We start from the raw sequence: 14,468 nt of genomic DNA on the forward strand, positions 1-14,468 counted from the left end.
TTTTTTTTAACCACCCACTAGCAACCTGGCATCAGAGGGATGGCCCAGCACCACCACCCACGGTCCTGCGGCTCACCGGCCACGAGCCCGGACATGTGCTGTTGCTCAGAGCAGCTCAGCACAGTGCCCCAGGGCCCCTGGACACACAAGTGGGACACCTACCATGTGAGGGAAAACTAAACGCTGACCCAGGTCCAAAGTCACCCCCGGCCGGTTGGCTCAGCCAGACCATGCTGTGGCTCTGGCCTGCTCGCCGTGGCCTGGGCCCCAGCCACCTCCGCACATGCACTGTTGGCACAGGAAGGCAAGTCCTCCCTGACAAGTGGCCGGGTACCTTCTTTGAGGCCCAGGGGGGTGAATCCAGCTTCGTCTCATGGGCTTCCAGCCCTGCCCCAAGTGTGTCCTCCTCAGCCAGTGCCCCTGTGAAGCAGCTGTGGCAGCAAATCTGAATTTAAGACACTGGCTTTGGTTCTGCGTGGCCCCTAGTTGGAAAGGCCACGAGGATAGTTCTAGCAGAGGAAAGCCATCCAGCGCCAGCTTAGTTCTGAGGCAGTCGTATGGTGACCCGAGCTCATGGTGTAGGGGCAGACTCTGAGCATCCCCACCTCCTGGGGCTTGTGGACCCCAGGACCCCCCTCCGCAGCCCACAGAGCATCAGGACCCCCACAGTCCCAGGAGACAGTCCACAACCTGCCAACAGGTTGCCTGTTTTGTCGCCCAACCTGCAGGGAAGCCAGTAGACAGGGCATTGGGGACCCTGCCCTCATGTCACCGGGCTGTACGGGGTTGACGGGCCAGTGCATTCTGTATCTCGACAGGGCGACAAAGACTTCCCACCAGCAGCCGCCCAGGTGGCTCACCAGAAGCCCCACGCCTCCATTGACAAGCATCCTTCCCCGAGAACCCAGCACATCCAGCAGCCTCGCAAGTGAACAGCGAGAACCGGCGCCTCCACCACCAGTGCCTCAATTTCCCCACCTTTCCTATTTCCCCGGCAAAGATTTTCTTCAAGACACTGCTCCACTGGGAAATCTAAGACAAAGTCAAGTGCCCCTTCTTTTGCCTTAAATTTCCATATCTGAAACTAAGAAGGATCTGACCCCCACCTTGTATCCAGGTGGTCCTGGTTGGTGGCATTTGAGGATCTTTGTATCCCTGCAAGTGCCATAAGCAGACCTCGCCAAGGCCTGATGAGTCAGACATTTCCAGAGCTCAGCTTTACTTCTGTGTCAGCAGTCATCAAAGGCCCTACCTGTGGTCTTAAAAACAAGCAGGCACACATTTGGGAGGACGGGATTAAGGCTAGTGGGAAAGTCACCCATTTCCTACTTTTTAGTAATAGGACAACACGTCTTAACAGCAGGAGGGCAAGAGGGGTTTCAGGAAGGCAGGGTAGGGAAGGGTTTTGGTGCAAGTGGCACCAGCGTCCCTGAATTCCTCTCCCTGTGTGACGGGGGCTCACTGCCCAAGGAGGCCCAGGTGCTCCTGGGAAAAGCCAAAGAGAAGCTCCCATCTTTAAATTGGCTCTATAATCACAGGAGCCATATTCTGGAAAATTAGAAATCTAGGCAGTCTGCCTGCAGGGAGCTTCTCCAGAAGGACATCTGCCTCCTGAACCAGAGAGCCTCCACCAGGGACACCGGGCAAACCTGCGTTTCTCGTAATCCTCTCTAGAGCTGCTTTTGAGTTCTAGAAGTGACCAACGACCCGGTGGAGGAACCAGCTTTCCTGGTTCTGGGACACTATAGCAAGCCCACTGCATGCATGCAAAGACGGATGAAAACCTGCCCCGTTGTCTCCCCAGAGAAAAGCAGAAACACCACATTCCATTTGAGCTAGAAAACACCTGTCAGTCCAGCTGAATTCCTTCTGCCCAAGCGCAGGTTTGCCTGGGCCCGCATTCACCGGGGCGCATCCGATTGTCCTCTGCTTTCGGCACGTCCTTCCGGCGTGGAGCTGCCTAGACTGCTCCCTGGCTCACCGCTCTAGAGAGCTTTATTTTTCTGAAAAGCCAACGGGCTGGTGTGCTCAGAGGCTGCAGATGCTCCTGGAGCAGGTACGGCCCCGTCGCGCCACGCACCGGCGGTCATACTCGCGGCAGGTGGCAGTGGCGCTTTGAGCGCCTTGCACACACCGCCAGCCTCGCTGACGTCCTTATCAGGTCCGCGGCTGCCAACCCGCAAAAGTGACGCAGACCTAATGAGACCCACCTCTCACCCTTCCCCGAGGGAGAAGCAGCACGGCTGCACATTGCAGAGGCAGTGCTGGGTTTCCCTTCTCACTGATTTGCTGGGGGGCAGGGTCTACCCCTCAAGGCACCTGGTAGACGCTGAGATGTTGGTGTAACATCTCACCAACTCTGGCTTGCAGAGTTGCAGACCTGGGGGGGCGGGGTGGGCAGGGGGCAGCGTGCCCTGGAGCGCAGCGAGCCAGCAGCCGCCCCGCTACCTCCTGAACTAGGTCAGGCCTGTGCCACCACCGTACCCTCCGCTACAGAAGTTCAGATGCATCCTTGATACTTTTTAGTTTTGCAGCCTGGAGCGCCATGCTGTTTCCCAAGGTACATTTTCCATGTCCTTCTAGCTGCTTCTGGCATGTATCCCTGGGCCCTAAATCATCACATGCAAAATATTTTCTTGAATGAGTTCATCAGTTGTTAACCTCAAGGATAATAATGATTGTAATAAAGCTCTTGCATTTCCTTCTCATGGTTGTATTTTCTTACATTTCAGACATGTTTCTTGTACATTTTACAGGGGTTCCCAGATGGATTCAGTAGAATCACGAACATGCATGTGTGATGGTTATTTTCACAAATTGTTGCCCAGACACAAAGTTAAACTGTTGGACACCTGACACCTTGAGTCTGATCATCTACTTTAAAATGTCTTAAAATGGAAAAGCTTAATGCCACTGATGAGAACATATTACTTGTGCCTGGCAGCTGGCCCTATGCTAGCTAGTGCCTCCAGGACAGACTTAGAAGGAATTAGTAGTAAGCGCAGGGGTGGCTGTGAGCAGCTTTTGGTAAAAAAGACATTTGCCTTGATCCAAAGCTCTGCGGGAACCCTATGGGTAGGAGGAGAGATGAGCACAACAGTCAGACCTCGAGATCCAGGCGGAACACAGTCTTGGATGGGAGAGTCCTCTGCGGATCCCCCCACACAGGGCCTCCCCGGTCAGCAGAGGACCTGGGTGTCACCTGGGGGCGACAAGCCAGAGTCTGCATCTCCCAACAAGTCTGGCCATTCCTTAGCCCTGGTGTCCCCTCTGGGGCCATTGAGACCTACAAGGGGTCTCACACATTTAGTGTCGCTGGGTGGAGAGTCTGTGTCTGTAAATAAATTCAGGTGGACAGAAATGCCAAACACATGCCAGCCAGCGTGGAAAAGAACTGCCCCCGATGGCTTTATTGTTAACATTGTTGTCACCTGCATTTTCCCCACATTGTTGCTGTAACAAAGTACCACAAAGTGGCTGGCTTAAAACCATGAAAACAAATTATTTCATGGTTCTAGAGTCTAAAAGCTTGGGATCAGGATATCAGCAGGACCCAGCTCCCTAGGAAGGCTCTAGATGATGCTCATGCCCTTCTGATAGCTACCTGCATTCCTGGGTATTTATTGCTGGTTGAAGCATAAGTCCAATCCCTGCGCATTGTCACATGGACATCTTTGTGTGCATCTGTGTCCACATTCCCTTCTTCTAAGGACACTGTCATTGGATTAGTGCTCACCCTAATCCAGTATGACCTCATGTTAAGGAATTAGATCTGCAAAGACCCTATTTCCAAATAAGGCCATGTTCACTGATCCTGGGGATTAGGACTTGACGTGTCATTTGAGGAAACATAATTCAACCCAGAGTATCCACTGTGCACTGAAAAGCTAGGAATCTCCCTCCCTGCTCATACTGTTTGACTCACTCTTCATTCCATAAAATTGCTTTTCTGAATAAACTTAGCTGTAAGAATGCTTTATCCGCTGCAGGTTACTGGCCGGGGAGCGATCAAAGCGTGCCTGCAGGAGGCAGGGGGGGAAGTGCGGGAGAGGCATGCGCATGCTCGGTGCCTCCAGCCGCGGTGTCTGTCTGTCTGCTGGTCCTAGCAGCTTGTGAGGCTGCAGCTCTTGCCTGCACATGTCCTCGTCTGGAGTCGCGTGTTTCTAGATCCCACGTCTTCTCTAGTAAGAGTTTTCCGTTGGGGAGGACCATCCCATTTTACAGATGGGAAGACTGACACAGAGAAATGAAAACCCGCATCTACACTAAACCCCCCCACAAGCGTTTAGAGCGGCGTTACTCATCACAGCCAACGAAACTGCGAACGACCCAGATCCATGGACCAAGCACAGACCAACAAAACCCGCGAGCCCCGCCGGCGGGAGAGGACGTTTGAGGGGGAGGGTGGCGGTCAGCACCGGCCAACCAGGGCCCCTGCACCTGCGCGCGGGGCGGGGCGGGGCGGGAAGCTGCCCTCGGGGGACGCGAGCTCGGGGCGCGGTCCCGGCGACCCGGGTCACACCCGCAGGGACCCGCTGAGCCCGCCTGCCGTGTGCGGAGCCGGCGGCGAAGACGCGGGTGCTCGACACTCGGGGCCTGCGAAAGGGAAGAAGGGCTGGAAAGAAGGGGCGAGACGCACCGAGGAGCAGAGAGGCCCCCGGGGGGATTCCCCCGCCCCCTCTTAGGGCTTCGCCAGCCCCGCTGCGGGGAGTCGGGCCGCGGGGTGCGCGGCCACCCTGAGTGCTGGCGCCCCCCCCCCCCGAGCCCCGCCGCCGAGCCCCGCGGAGCGCCCTGCGCCCGGGAGACCCGGCCTTGCTGCCCGCGGTGCGGCTACGCAGGGCAAATTCAGTAAGACGCCGCCCCCCCCCCCCCCCGCCCCGCCACCGGCCGCCCCGGAGGGCAGACGCCGCCCGGGGGCTTGGGGGTCGGTCGCAGGGCCCGAGGAACTCAGGGCAGCCCGGCCCCAGCGGCGGAGGCCCAGGGGCGAGGAGGCGGAGATGAGGGGCGCCGGAGGGGGCAGCCTGGAGCTGGGAGCCCGGGGTCAGGCCTTGGACGCGAAGTCCGCGGGAGACACGGAGCCGCGGGGCGCCTGGGTGCTGGCGCTTCGGGTGGGCACCGGGTGAGCGAGGCAGAAGCACAAACCCCAGAGCAAGAAGGTGTGTGATGAGGACCCAGGCTGACGGAGGAACCCCGCGGGGACCAGAAGCTCCGCTAAGCTGCTGCCCTTTGAAAGGGGAGGGCAGGCGGCGGGGCTGGGCTGCCCGGGGCGAGCTGAGCCTTCCCGAGGCTGGACCCTGAGCAGACAGGCCCAGACAGGCCCAGACAGGCCCAGAGAGGCCCAGGGGCAAGGAGGCGCTGGCGGGGGGCGGGGGGGGGGGAGGTGGGCGGGGGGCGGCGGGGGGCGGCCCCCCGCAGCCTGCACCTGCCCAAGCCAGCTCTTCAGAGAGCACCGCGGCGCCTCAGCTCTCCACCTGTATGCAGGGAAAGGGGTCTTGCCCGGATGAAAAAAAATCATGGATATTAACTTCCTGGTTAATATGGACACCAGTTTCAAAAGAACAGAGCTCCCAGCACAGGCAGGTGGCACTGGTAAGGTGCAGAGATTTGGGATTGCAGAGAGGGAGGCCTGGATCAGTGCCTGTCCAGGCTGTGCCCAGGAACAACAGCATGGAATTAGAGACGAGGTTGGAGAGGCCCAGCCAGTGACGAGTGGAGCAGGAATGGGCGGATCCTTAGGAGGCTGAGGACCCCAGGGCGCCCCTAGGGCAGATGTACCCAGAGGTCAACAGGCTTGCCTTTGCCCTGGTTCCTGCGTGCTGTGTGCACTGTGCGCTGCCTGGGGATAGACTGAGACCCCCTCTCCAGGCTGGATCAACTGGGAGGCCCACCACTACCCTGGCCTGGTCTGGGGAGACCGGCTCCCCACTCTCAACACATCCTCCTCCTGTGCCATCTGCTCCCTGGGTCCAGGGAGAAAGACAAGGACCATATTACAGCCTCTCCTGGCCCTCAGGTCCACACCTTGACATCCATGCCCACCTCAGGGAACCACCTCGGTTCCATGCTTCCAACCAGGGTCAGCACCTGGTGGGGCGACACTGGCCGTCCTCGGAGCCCAGAGCAAGTGTGGGCCCTCCTGGGTGCACCCTCCCACTTAGTACCTGCAGGGCCTGGCCAGCTGGCTTTGCTCCTCTGGGCCTCAGCTTTCTCACTGCCAAAAGGAACTTTCCTGAACGTCTCTGGTGGGGCTGTGTGCGTGTCAGAGGTGAGCACTCAGGTGATCTTCATTCATCCCCATTACAGTCATGGTTATTCATTTATGACACAAGACCAGAGACACCAGGAGCTTCTATCCATTGAAAGTGAAACCCGGGCAGCGGCAGAGGAGCAGGGCAAAGGCGGGGGAGGGCGGCCCTGGGGCTTTCAAGCACACTCACACCACGACCTCAAAGGCTGACTCCAGCGCACACAAGCACATGCCCAATAGTGGACGGTACCGCTCCCCGTCCTTGGTCCTATGCTTCCACCAGCCAGGTATGGGCACAGAGAGCCAGGGTGTGCACGGGAGTGTACAGAGCTCCAGAGGGTGGCAGGTCCGTGGCTTCCACAGAACCAGCCAGAAATAGTGGGAAGCTCTGGAGACAGTGAATTGAGTGCCAGCCAGTGGAGGTCACTGCCCGACCCAGGTTGGGGGCATATGCACCACACTCGGGCGCCCCGAGAAAGGGCAGGGCTGGAGGGAGGACCTGGAGGGAGAGGAAAGACATTGCCAGGCACCACAGGTTTTTAATTAATGAATTCTTTTTAGAACATCTGTCTCCTGCCTCGGTGGCCCGTGGTGTTCTTCTGCTTGCTGTCCTGCAGCTTTTTCTAACTTCACAGCTGCCATGCTGGTTAAGTGTTTCTTTTTACAAACCCCAAAGTAAACTTATTTTCCCCAAGACTTGGCATCCTGCTGAGCTCTGCAGTATAAAAACAAAAACAAAATACAACAATAAATAAATAAATAAATAAATAAATAAATAAATAAATAAATAAAACACCGGCATTTCGTAACCATCCCAGGCGGCATCTACAGCCGTATGCTCCCAAGTATAGAGAAGGTGAGTGGGTGTGGTCATTAACTGTGAAAGTGAGGGTATTTGAAGTTTCCTCAATATTTGTATTAACCAGGGGCACCCGGGTGGCTCACCGGTTGAGCATCTGGCTTCGGGCAAGGGCATGTTCCCAGGGTCCTAGGATTGAGTCCCGCATCGGGGCGCCCGCTGGGAGCCTGCTTCTCCCTCTGCCTGTGTCTCTGCCTCTCTCTGTGTGTCTCTCATGAATGAATAAATAAAATCTTTAAAAAAAAAATGGTTGTATTAGCCAGACTTCTCCAGAGAAACAGAACCGACAGGAGATGATAGTAGATGATGATAGGTATAGATAGATGATCGCTAACTAGAGAAATAGATAAAGAGATTTATTATAAAGAATTGGCTCCCCTGCTTATGGAGGCTGGCAAGTCCAAAATCTGCAGGGTGAGCCAGCAAGTGCGAGACCCAGAGAAGAGCCAATGCAGCTCAAGTCCAAAAGCCGTCTGCTGGCAGAAATCCCTCTTGCTGGGGGAGGTCAGTCTTTAGCTCCTTGCAGGCCTTTACATGACTGGAGGAGGCCCACCCACATCATAGAGGGCACCTGCTCCCCTCAAAGTCCACTGATTTAAATGTGAATCTCAACCAAGGCCTCACAAAAACATCCAGGATAATGTTCGACCAAATATCTAGGCCCTGTGGTCCAGCCAAGAGCACACAGAAAATGAAGCATCCTAACCTTTCATCACTGCTCACTTTTCTCGGTTCTTCAAAGCATCGTGAACCTGTTTTCACTTTGTCCACACTGAAGCATCTGTACACCTTGCAACATTCTGTCAAACATATATGCAGCTCTTCCAAAACACTTTCTAAAATTCAATTAAGGGCATTCATGACAGGAGAAAATCATCTCTCCCTCACCCTCCCCATTAATCCTAAATATTATTATAAATCTAATTGCCATGCTTTAAAAAAATCCAATTTGTCGACTGAAAAAGACCCAACATGATCTGATATAATGAACTGATATAATGAGGAAGATTTGGGACTTTACTCAGAAGCCCTGGATGAGTGATTTGATTACCTTTCAGCTCTGTCATTTTGAGGTGCTGCGGGTCACCTAAAAGGGAAAGTCCAACATTTTGTCACACGAGGGCTCAGTTTCCATGCAAATTACCAGAAACCTATTTGTGTTATTCTTTAGAGATGCATGGAGATCATGGAATGTATTTGGAGTACTAATGATGTCTTCATTATCTCTAGGGCAATGGTTTTCACCTGGGGGTGATTTTACCCCCAGAGAACCTTGGGCAATGTCTGGACACATTTTTAGTTGCCCCAACTGGGGACTGGGGATGGGACGAGAGGTACTAGTGGTAGCATCTAGCGCGTAGAGGCCAGGCGTATGACCAAAAGTCCTACAATGCACTGAGAACAGCCCCAACAACAAAGAATTCTCCAGATCCCAAAGTCAACAATACCAAGGTTGAGTAGTTCCTGTTCTAGAACTCCATGACTGCTAACAATGCAATTATATAACTAAAGGCAAATTTCCCTCATCCCAGAATCTTGAAAAAAATAATAATAAATGTGTTTCAGTGACAAGGGCACATTTGGTGCAAGCAGCTAAAGTAGCTCGAGCTTGTGTATGCATTTCAGTCCCTGGAGCAGCAAATAGCAAATTGCCCTGATGCAGAACTGCTCCTGGATGCAATGGGACATTTTAGATAAGCCAGCCTTCCCTTCAGGGAGAGCACGCGGTGCTTCTACAGCACGAGCAAACCCCGTGTCTGCCACAGAAGGACTAAAGGCCAGCTGTGACCTCCCAGGGAGGTGGCCACCTCTGACCCACCACTCCACACACAACCTGAGTGACAGACGTGGGACGCTGACATCCTTTCTACCCCTCCGACATGAGGCTGTCCAATGAGTTGGCTCGACATTTAGCAGCAGCATGTGCAACTGGACCACATCACCAGGCATCTAGAAAACACATTTCAGAGCATGAGATGGGACAAAAGTCTGTACAAGTCACGTGCTTTATCACAAAATTCTCCACCTTGATGCCAACGATGCCTCGGCCTCTGTACTTCAGTTGGCTAGAAACTTTCCCGGCTCAGTCACTTCTAGAAACATTACCTGCCAGGGTGTCATCACCAACCGGGGAAGCCCTGTGTGACTCACAGGGTCATCACTCACAGTCATCTGGCACAAAGGAGTAGCACTTCCAGTTAGGTTCAGATTCGTTCTAATTCTGGTCACTAGATTCACCAAACATCAGAGGCGCTGTCAGGCCAGAGCCAAAAGGCAGTCCACGCGCATGCGGTCCCAGATCTCCCGTGCCCACAACAGCAGAGCGCGGTGGGTGAGGACCATCCTCGCCGTGGGACGGATGCAAGAAGCCCACATCCTGGCACAGGCCACCTCTCAACCTCTCAGACTGGTGTAGACTGGGCCTGAGAGAGGAGATGTGTAGTAGAGAAACCTCTGAACAAAAATTACAACCAAAACAAACAAGCAACCTAAGCAACGGGCTTTGGAGTCAGATTTCCTTTAGAGCGTGATTGGGAAACCCCCTCAAAAGCATATAATGTCACATCATGTACATCTTCCAGCCCTAGGATGACGCTAATCCCATCATGCCAGTGCCATTAAAATAACTAATGAAGTCCTTTATAGGTTTGTTGTTTGACTTTCATAGCCAATGCTTTCTTCCTGCCTTAAAATGAATGTTGTTTCCAACTTAATAGGTTATTTTACTATCCTCATAGAGGCTCTTACCATATTAAAAGGATCCCCCAAAAAAGATTTCCTATGAGGCAACAACAAAACCAAAGGATTATCACTTTACAAGCACAAAGTACTGTGACATCTAAGAAAGAGAAGCAGCATTAGCGTGATAAACAGGTATTTTCTTCAAAGACAATTAGGTAATCTGAACATTATAGGAAAAGGATCAATAAGCACTTATAAATTAATGCTTTATTTCAACTATATAAACTTAACCAGTTTATATAGATTATTATAAATCTAATTGCCATGCTTTAAAAAAAATCCAATTACACTATTTTCCACGAATTCCAAAGGCATCCAAGTAGCTATGTTCCCCACCCCACCCTTACCACCAGCATCTTCATCATCACTGCCGCCATCTCCCTCCTCCTCACATTTATTGAGTGCTTACTACATGCTAGGCGCTCACAGCAACTCCACCTGGTAGACTTACTTTCACTATTACATACACGCGACAACTGCAGCCCGGTGTGGTAAACAACTTACCCGCATAGCTAGGAAGTGGCAAAGCTAAGATTGGTCTGGCACTAAGCTCTAGGCTTTCCACCACTAATCATGAAAAAGCAGAACATTCCACTGTCATTTTCACACTCGATTGATCCGTCTGTCAACCCAGACCGTCTCCGGGTCCTCTGTCTCCCCACAGAAGAGAGCTCCGATGCTCCTCTGCCAACCAACAGAAGTCCTCCCAGGGGCAGGAGGTCCCAAGAGTTGGAGGAACAGCAAGATCCTCTGGTTGCCAAACATCTAGATTGGAGCCTGAGAGATGCCAAGGTCCTGCTCCCAGGATGGGTAGCCCTAGGAGAAAGTTGAACCCCATTTGAAGGCATTTACTGGGCCAGATCGCAAAAAAAGAGGAAATCACGAAAGACTAGACTTAAGTCCTACTTCGATGTCCGGAGATCCAAGTCTAAGTTCTAGACGTTGTCTCCTCCGGCAGTAATGAAACGCTCCTACGCACACGCTGCAAGGGCTCATCTCCAGTGGGGCTGGAGCAGCAAACTGGAAGGGAAAGTTCTATGAGGAGAGCAAGTCTACAATGGCGAGGATTCCCCAAAATTAGGAGGACAGGGCCTCCTCCTGCTTGTGCCCCAGAAGAGGGTTGAGAGCAGAAAATACAAATAAAACATTGACTTTCTTCGGCTTTGGTGCAGGGATGCCAGTCTCCCCCATGCCCACACCCCTTCCTCTTTGGAATAGAGCCCTATTATCCAGTACAGGCAATGCCCCCACTTCCACGGCTCCATTTTCCAACCTGATGGGTATGTGTGGGCTGCAGGACAAAGTTCGTGAATGGGATACATGTGAGTGTTAACTTAAAGGGAGGTGAATCATCCAGAATATTTGCTTCTTGTTGCCCTTTACTCCTTTCTCCTATGTGGAAAGCGGGGTAATGACTTGTACTCCAGCAGCCAGCTTGGATTATGAGGCAACCAGGGGTATGGAGCTCCTGCCAAGGATGACAGAGCAGAGACAAGAAAGAGCCTGGATCCCTGATGACAGTGGCACCATCATGCCCGCCCCAGCCTGCTGCTCTAGTCTTTGCCTGGAAAAGGACAAACCTTGACATATTTTTAGCCACTCTTTTTTGGCCATAACAGAAAAGCTTAGAGCACAGACTCTGAAGCTGGACCTTGATTAAATCTCAGCACCTCTGCTCACTAGCACTGAGGTCTTACATAGGTCTCTTGACCTCTCTGTATCTGAATTTCCCCACGTGTAAAATGAGGCTAATAATAGTTTCTACGTTACAGGGTCATTATGTGCCTGGCACACAGTAGCAGGTAAGCTTTTGTAGTGATATAAATCATAATGTCAGTGATTAGGACAATCACCATGTCATACCAATGACAATGACAATGACTGTTATGAGTTTTCGCTCATATGCAGCTAAACCTAATTTTGTTTGATACAAATGCTCACAGTAGCCAAGCAAGAGTGGGCTTTCCTTGGAACAAAGGAGGAGACGTGGCTCCTTAACCTCCTTCAGCAGCTACTCCAGGGAGCCATGAGGTCAGAAAATCAAGGCCAGTTTCCAGGAAGCAACCCCGGTAACCCTGGTAAATAACTTGGTCAGCCAACTACCAGGTTCAGTTTTGCTAAGTTGGCAGATGAGTTTTAGGCAATAGAGAGGACGTCAAGGTTGTGTGAGGGAAGAAGGGAGGAGACACCATCCAGAGAACATGGGGTAAGGATGAGGTCCCCACGGGAGCAGATGCCTAACCAGAGTTGGTAAGGTTGTCCGGGATGACGCTGCATGCAACTGACCCACCCTCCATCTCCTCTGAAACCTCCAGTGAGACCTCCAGGCTTCTCATGAGTTCCTATCCTGAGTTGCTAAAGCATCGCTGCCCATAACTTCCTTAAGAAAGCAGCATAATATCTATCTGCTCATAGTACAGAGGTCACAGTAATTAAGTACTTTGTTGGCCATATTCTCCAATCTCTTGGGCAGTGCCAGGCCCCACCATCCTGAGTTCTAACCCTGAGGACCCTGGCGTGGGCCAGAGCCAGGACCTCTGGGTGCTGGTGGAGGGATAGCACTCTGAGCGTGACAGTGTGACAAGGCTCTCACCACCTCAGGGAAGGCCCACTTGCCTCTTTGCCTGTTTTTCTAAGTTGTAGGTGGCTGGATGGTCAGAGGGCAGGTCAACAGCAACCATCCAGTTCAGGCATCCCCGTCCTCCCAGAAGACCTGAGGATGGGCCTCTTAGCCAGGCTCCACTGTGGGCTCTGGGAAGAAATGATGCACTTCTCCTGGGAGCCACCCTTCTTCCTTTCACCTGTGGTTAGAAAGATCTTGACCCAGATGGTCTGGGATGCTGCTCTTGGCACTGAGGCAAGCACAGATCGTAGTCTGCTACACCATGACTGACAGCTCAGCCCTAGGAGCAAGGAGCTGGGACACCTCTCCACTTGCTCGGAGGCCCTGCGTCATCCAAGGTAGTTCACCAGAGCAGGGGCTTACACAGGGCCTGGGGCTGAAGAGCTCTGGCCAGATTCCGTCTGGGAGAAGACCTCTTAATGGAGCATGTTAGAATTCAGAAGGCCCTTAAAACCTGTCTGTCCTCATCCCCACCGTGAGCCATTGTTCTGCTGACCTACCTTCCATCCGGAATCACAAGGGCTCTTGAGAGACCTTCCTGATGACTCGGAGGTCATGGAGGCAGAGAAGAGATGGAGAGCCCCTGAGACGCCCAACCAAGGTGGCCAGCACAGCGTCTATGCTCCAAGCGGCCCCCAGGACTCCGTCCAAGACTGGCAACAGGCAGGGTGGGCAGCGTCCGTTCAGAGACTCATTCCTTAAGGAAATGACGAACCCTGCCAGGGTCACAGAGGGAACAGTAGCAAAGCCGGCCCGGGCCCCTATCTGTCTCCAAAGACCTTCCCCCACACAGCCTAGAATATGGATGTTGTCATCTCGTTTAATTAAGCAAGCCAAGCATCTTCTTCCCCGTATGCTTTTCTGGGAGAGAAGCCAGGCTGAATCCTATAAAGCAGAGTATTTTCCACGTTGCTGATCCTAGCGAGCTGATTTCGCTGGTCTCCACGGCCATTTAATATTGTCTTTGTCAAACAGCAGTCCGCTCAACAACGCGGCCTAATCGGCAGCATTCCCAAGAGCCGAGAGGCATTTGGGTGCCGGACGGCCACCACGGCCCCCTCGCCAGCGGCTAGCAGCTGGGGCAAGTCAGCTCCTGCCGGGCAGATGAGGCGAGGCGAGGCGAGGCGAGGCGGCTGCCCCAGGTGTGCGTGGGGCCTCCTCCGCCTTCGCACCTCCAGGACCAGGGCCCAGGCCCTGTGAACGCCCTGCGGAGATGCACACAGAGACGCCGCTCAGAAAGCCGCGCTGCCCATTTGCCGAGGGATCCACGGGTGGAGGAGGCTCAAGCTCAGCCCTCAAGGCTGGCCCAGGACAGGACCACAGAGGGAAGGGAGGCCCTTATGTCCTGCCTCTGTGGGATGGACGGACTTTGGTCTGGGGGACGCCAAGAGCATTGGGAGCAGGTGCCCGCAGTGACCATACTCCCAGGGGCTGGGACAGAAAGGACGAGCAGACCGTGGATGTGGCCTCTGTGCAGCCGAGGAGCTTTCAGAGCCACTGGCGAGTGAGCAGGTGTGCGTGGGAGCTGATGCGGGGCAGGGCGGGCCTCAGCTCTACTCCCTCCCTGGGAGCCTGGTCTGACGTCAGAAAGCAGACGGCCCTGTGACCGCCCCCAGGTTTAGTGCGGACCAGAGCAGAGAGGCCGAAACAACTCGTAAGTGGCTGCGAGCTCTGTGCCAGTCTTGTTAAAGATCTAGGTACGGGGACCCCAGGGGGCCCAGTGTTGAGCGTCTGCCTCCGGTTCGGGGCGTGACCCCGGGGTCCCGGGATCGAGTCCCGCATCGGGCTCCCCGCAGGGAGCCTGCTTCTCCCTCTGCCTGTGTCTCTGCCTCTCTCTGTGTCTCTCATGAATAAATAAAATCTTTAAAAAAAATCTTGGTACAATTTCTATGTCATATAAGCTCTTCAGGAAAACCTTACGCACCAGGAAAATCTCCACTTTAAAAACGAGGGTGCTGAAGCAGGAGCTTAGGTAACGTGCCCAGAGCCCTGCAGCC

General features: G+C 53.6%; 1 protein-coding gene and 1 long non-coding RNA gene across 4 annotated transcripts in view; one reads left to right on the plus strand and one right to left on the minus strand.

The window, feature by feature from the left end:
• DAP (death associated protein) overlaps nucleotides 1-2,706 on the plus strand; it is a 65,588-nt gene extending 62,882 nt beyond the window's left edge. The window contains exon 5 of one of the 3 annotated variants that reach the window (XM_072807323.1): nucleotides 819-911. In XM_072807323.1, the coding sequence (XP_072663424.1) occupies nucleotides 819-883 (65 nt within the window). In that variant the 3' untranslated portion in view covers nucleotides 884-911. Of the gene's footprint in view, nucleotides 1-728 lie in introns of all 3 variants that reach the window. The other 2 variants (XM_072807324.1, XM_072807322.1) reach the window with 2 other exon arrangements.
• LOC140621904 (uncharacterized) overlaps nucleotides 1-14,167 on the minus strand; it is a 55,453-nt gene extending 41,286 nt beyond the window's left edge. The window contains exon 1 of the long non-coding RNA XR_012021634.1: nucleotides 12,972-14,167. This is a non-coding gene — a long non-coding RNA (uncharacterized lncRNA). The remainder of the gene's footprint in view (nucleotides 1-12,971) is intronic.
• Between the last annotated feature and the right edge of the window lie 301 nt (nucleotides 14,168-14,468).

Source organism: Canis lupus, chromosome 31, assembly GCF_048164855.1.
Source record: "Canis lupus baileyi chromosome 31, mCanLup2.hap1, whole genome shotgun sequence".
NCBI lineage: Eukaryota > Metazoa > Chordata > Mammalia > Carnivora > Canidae > Canis > Canis lupus.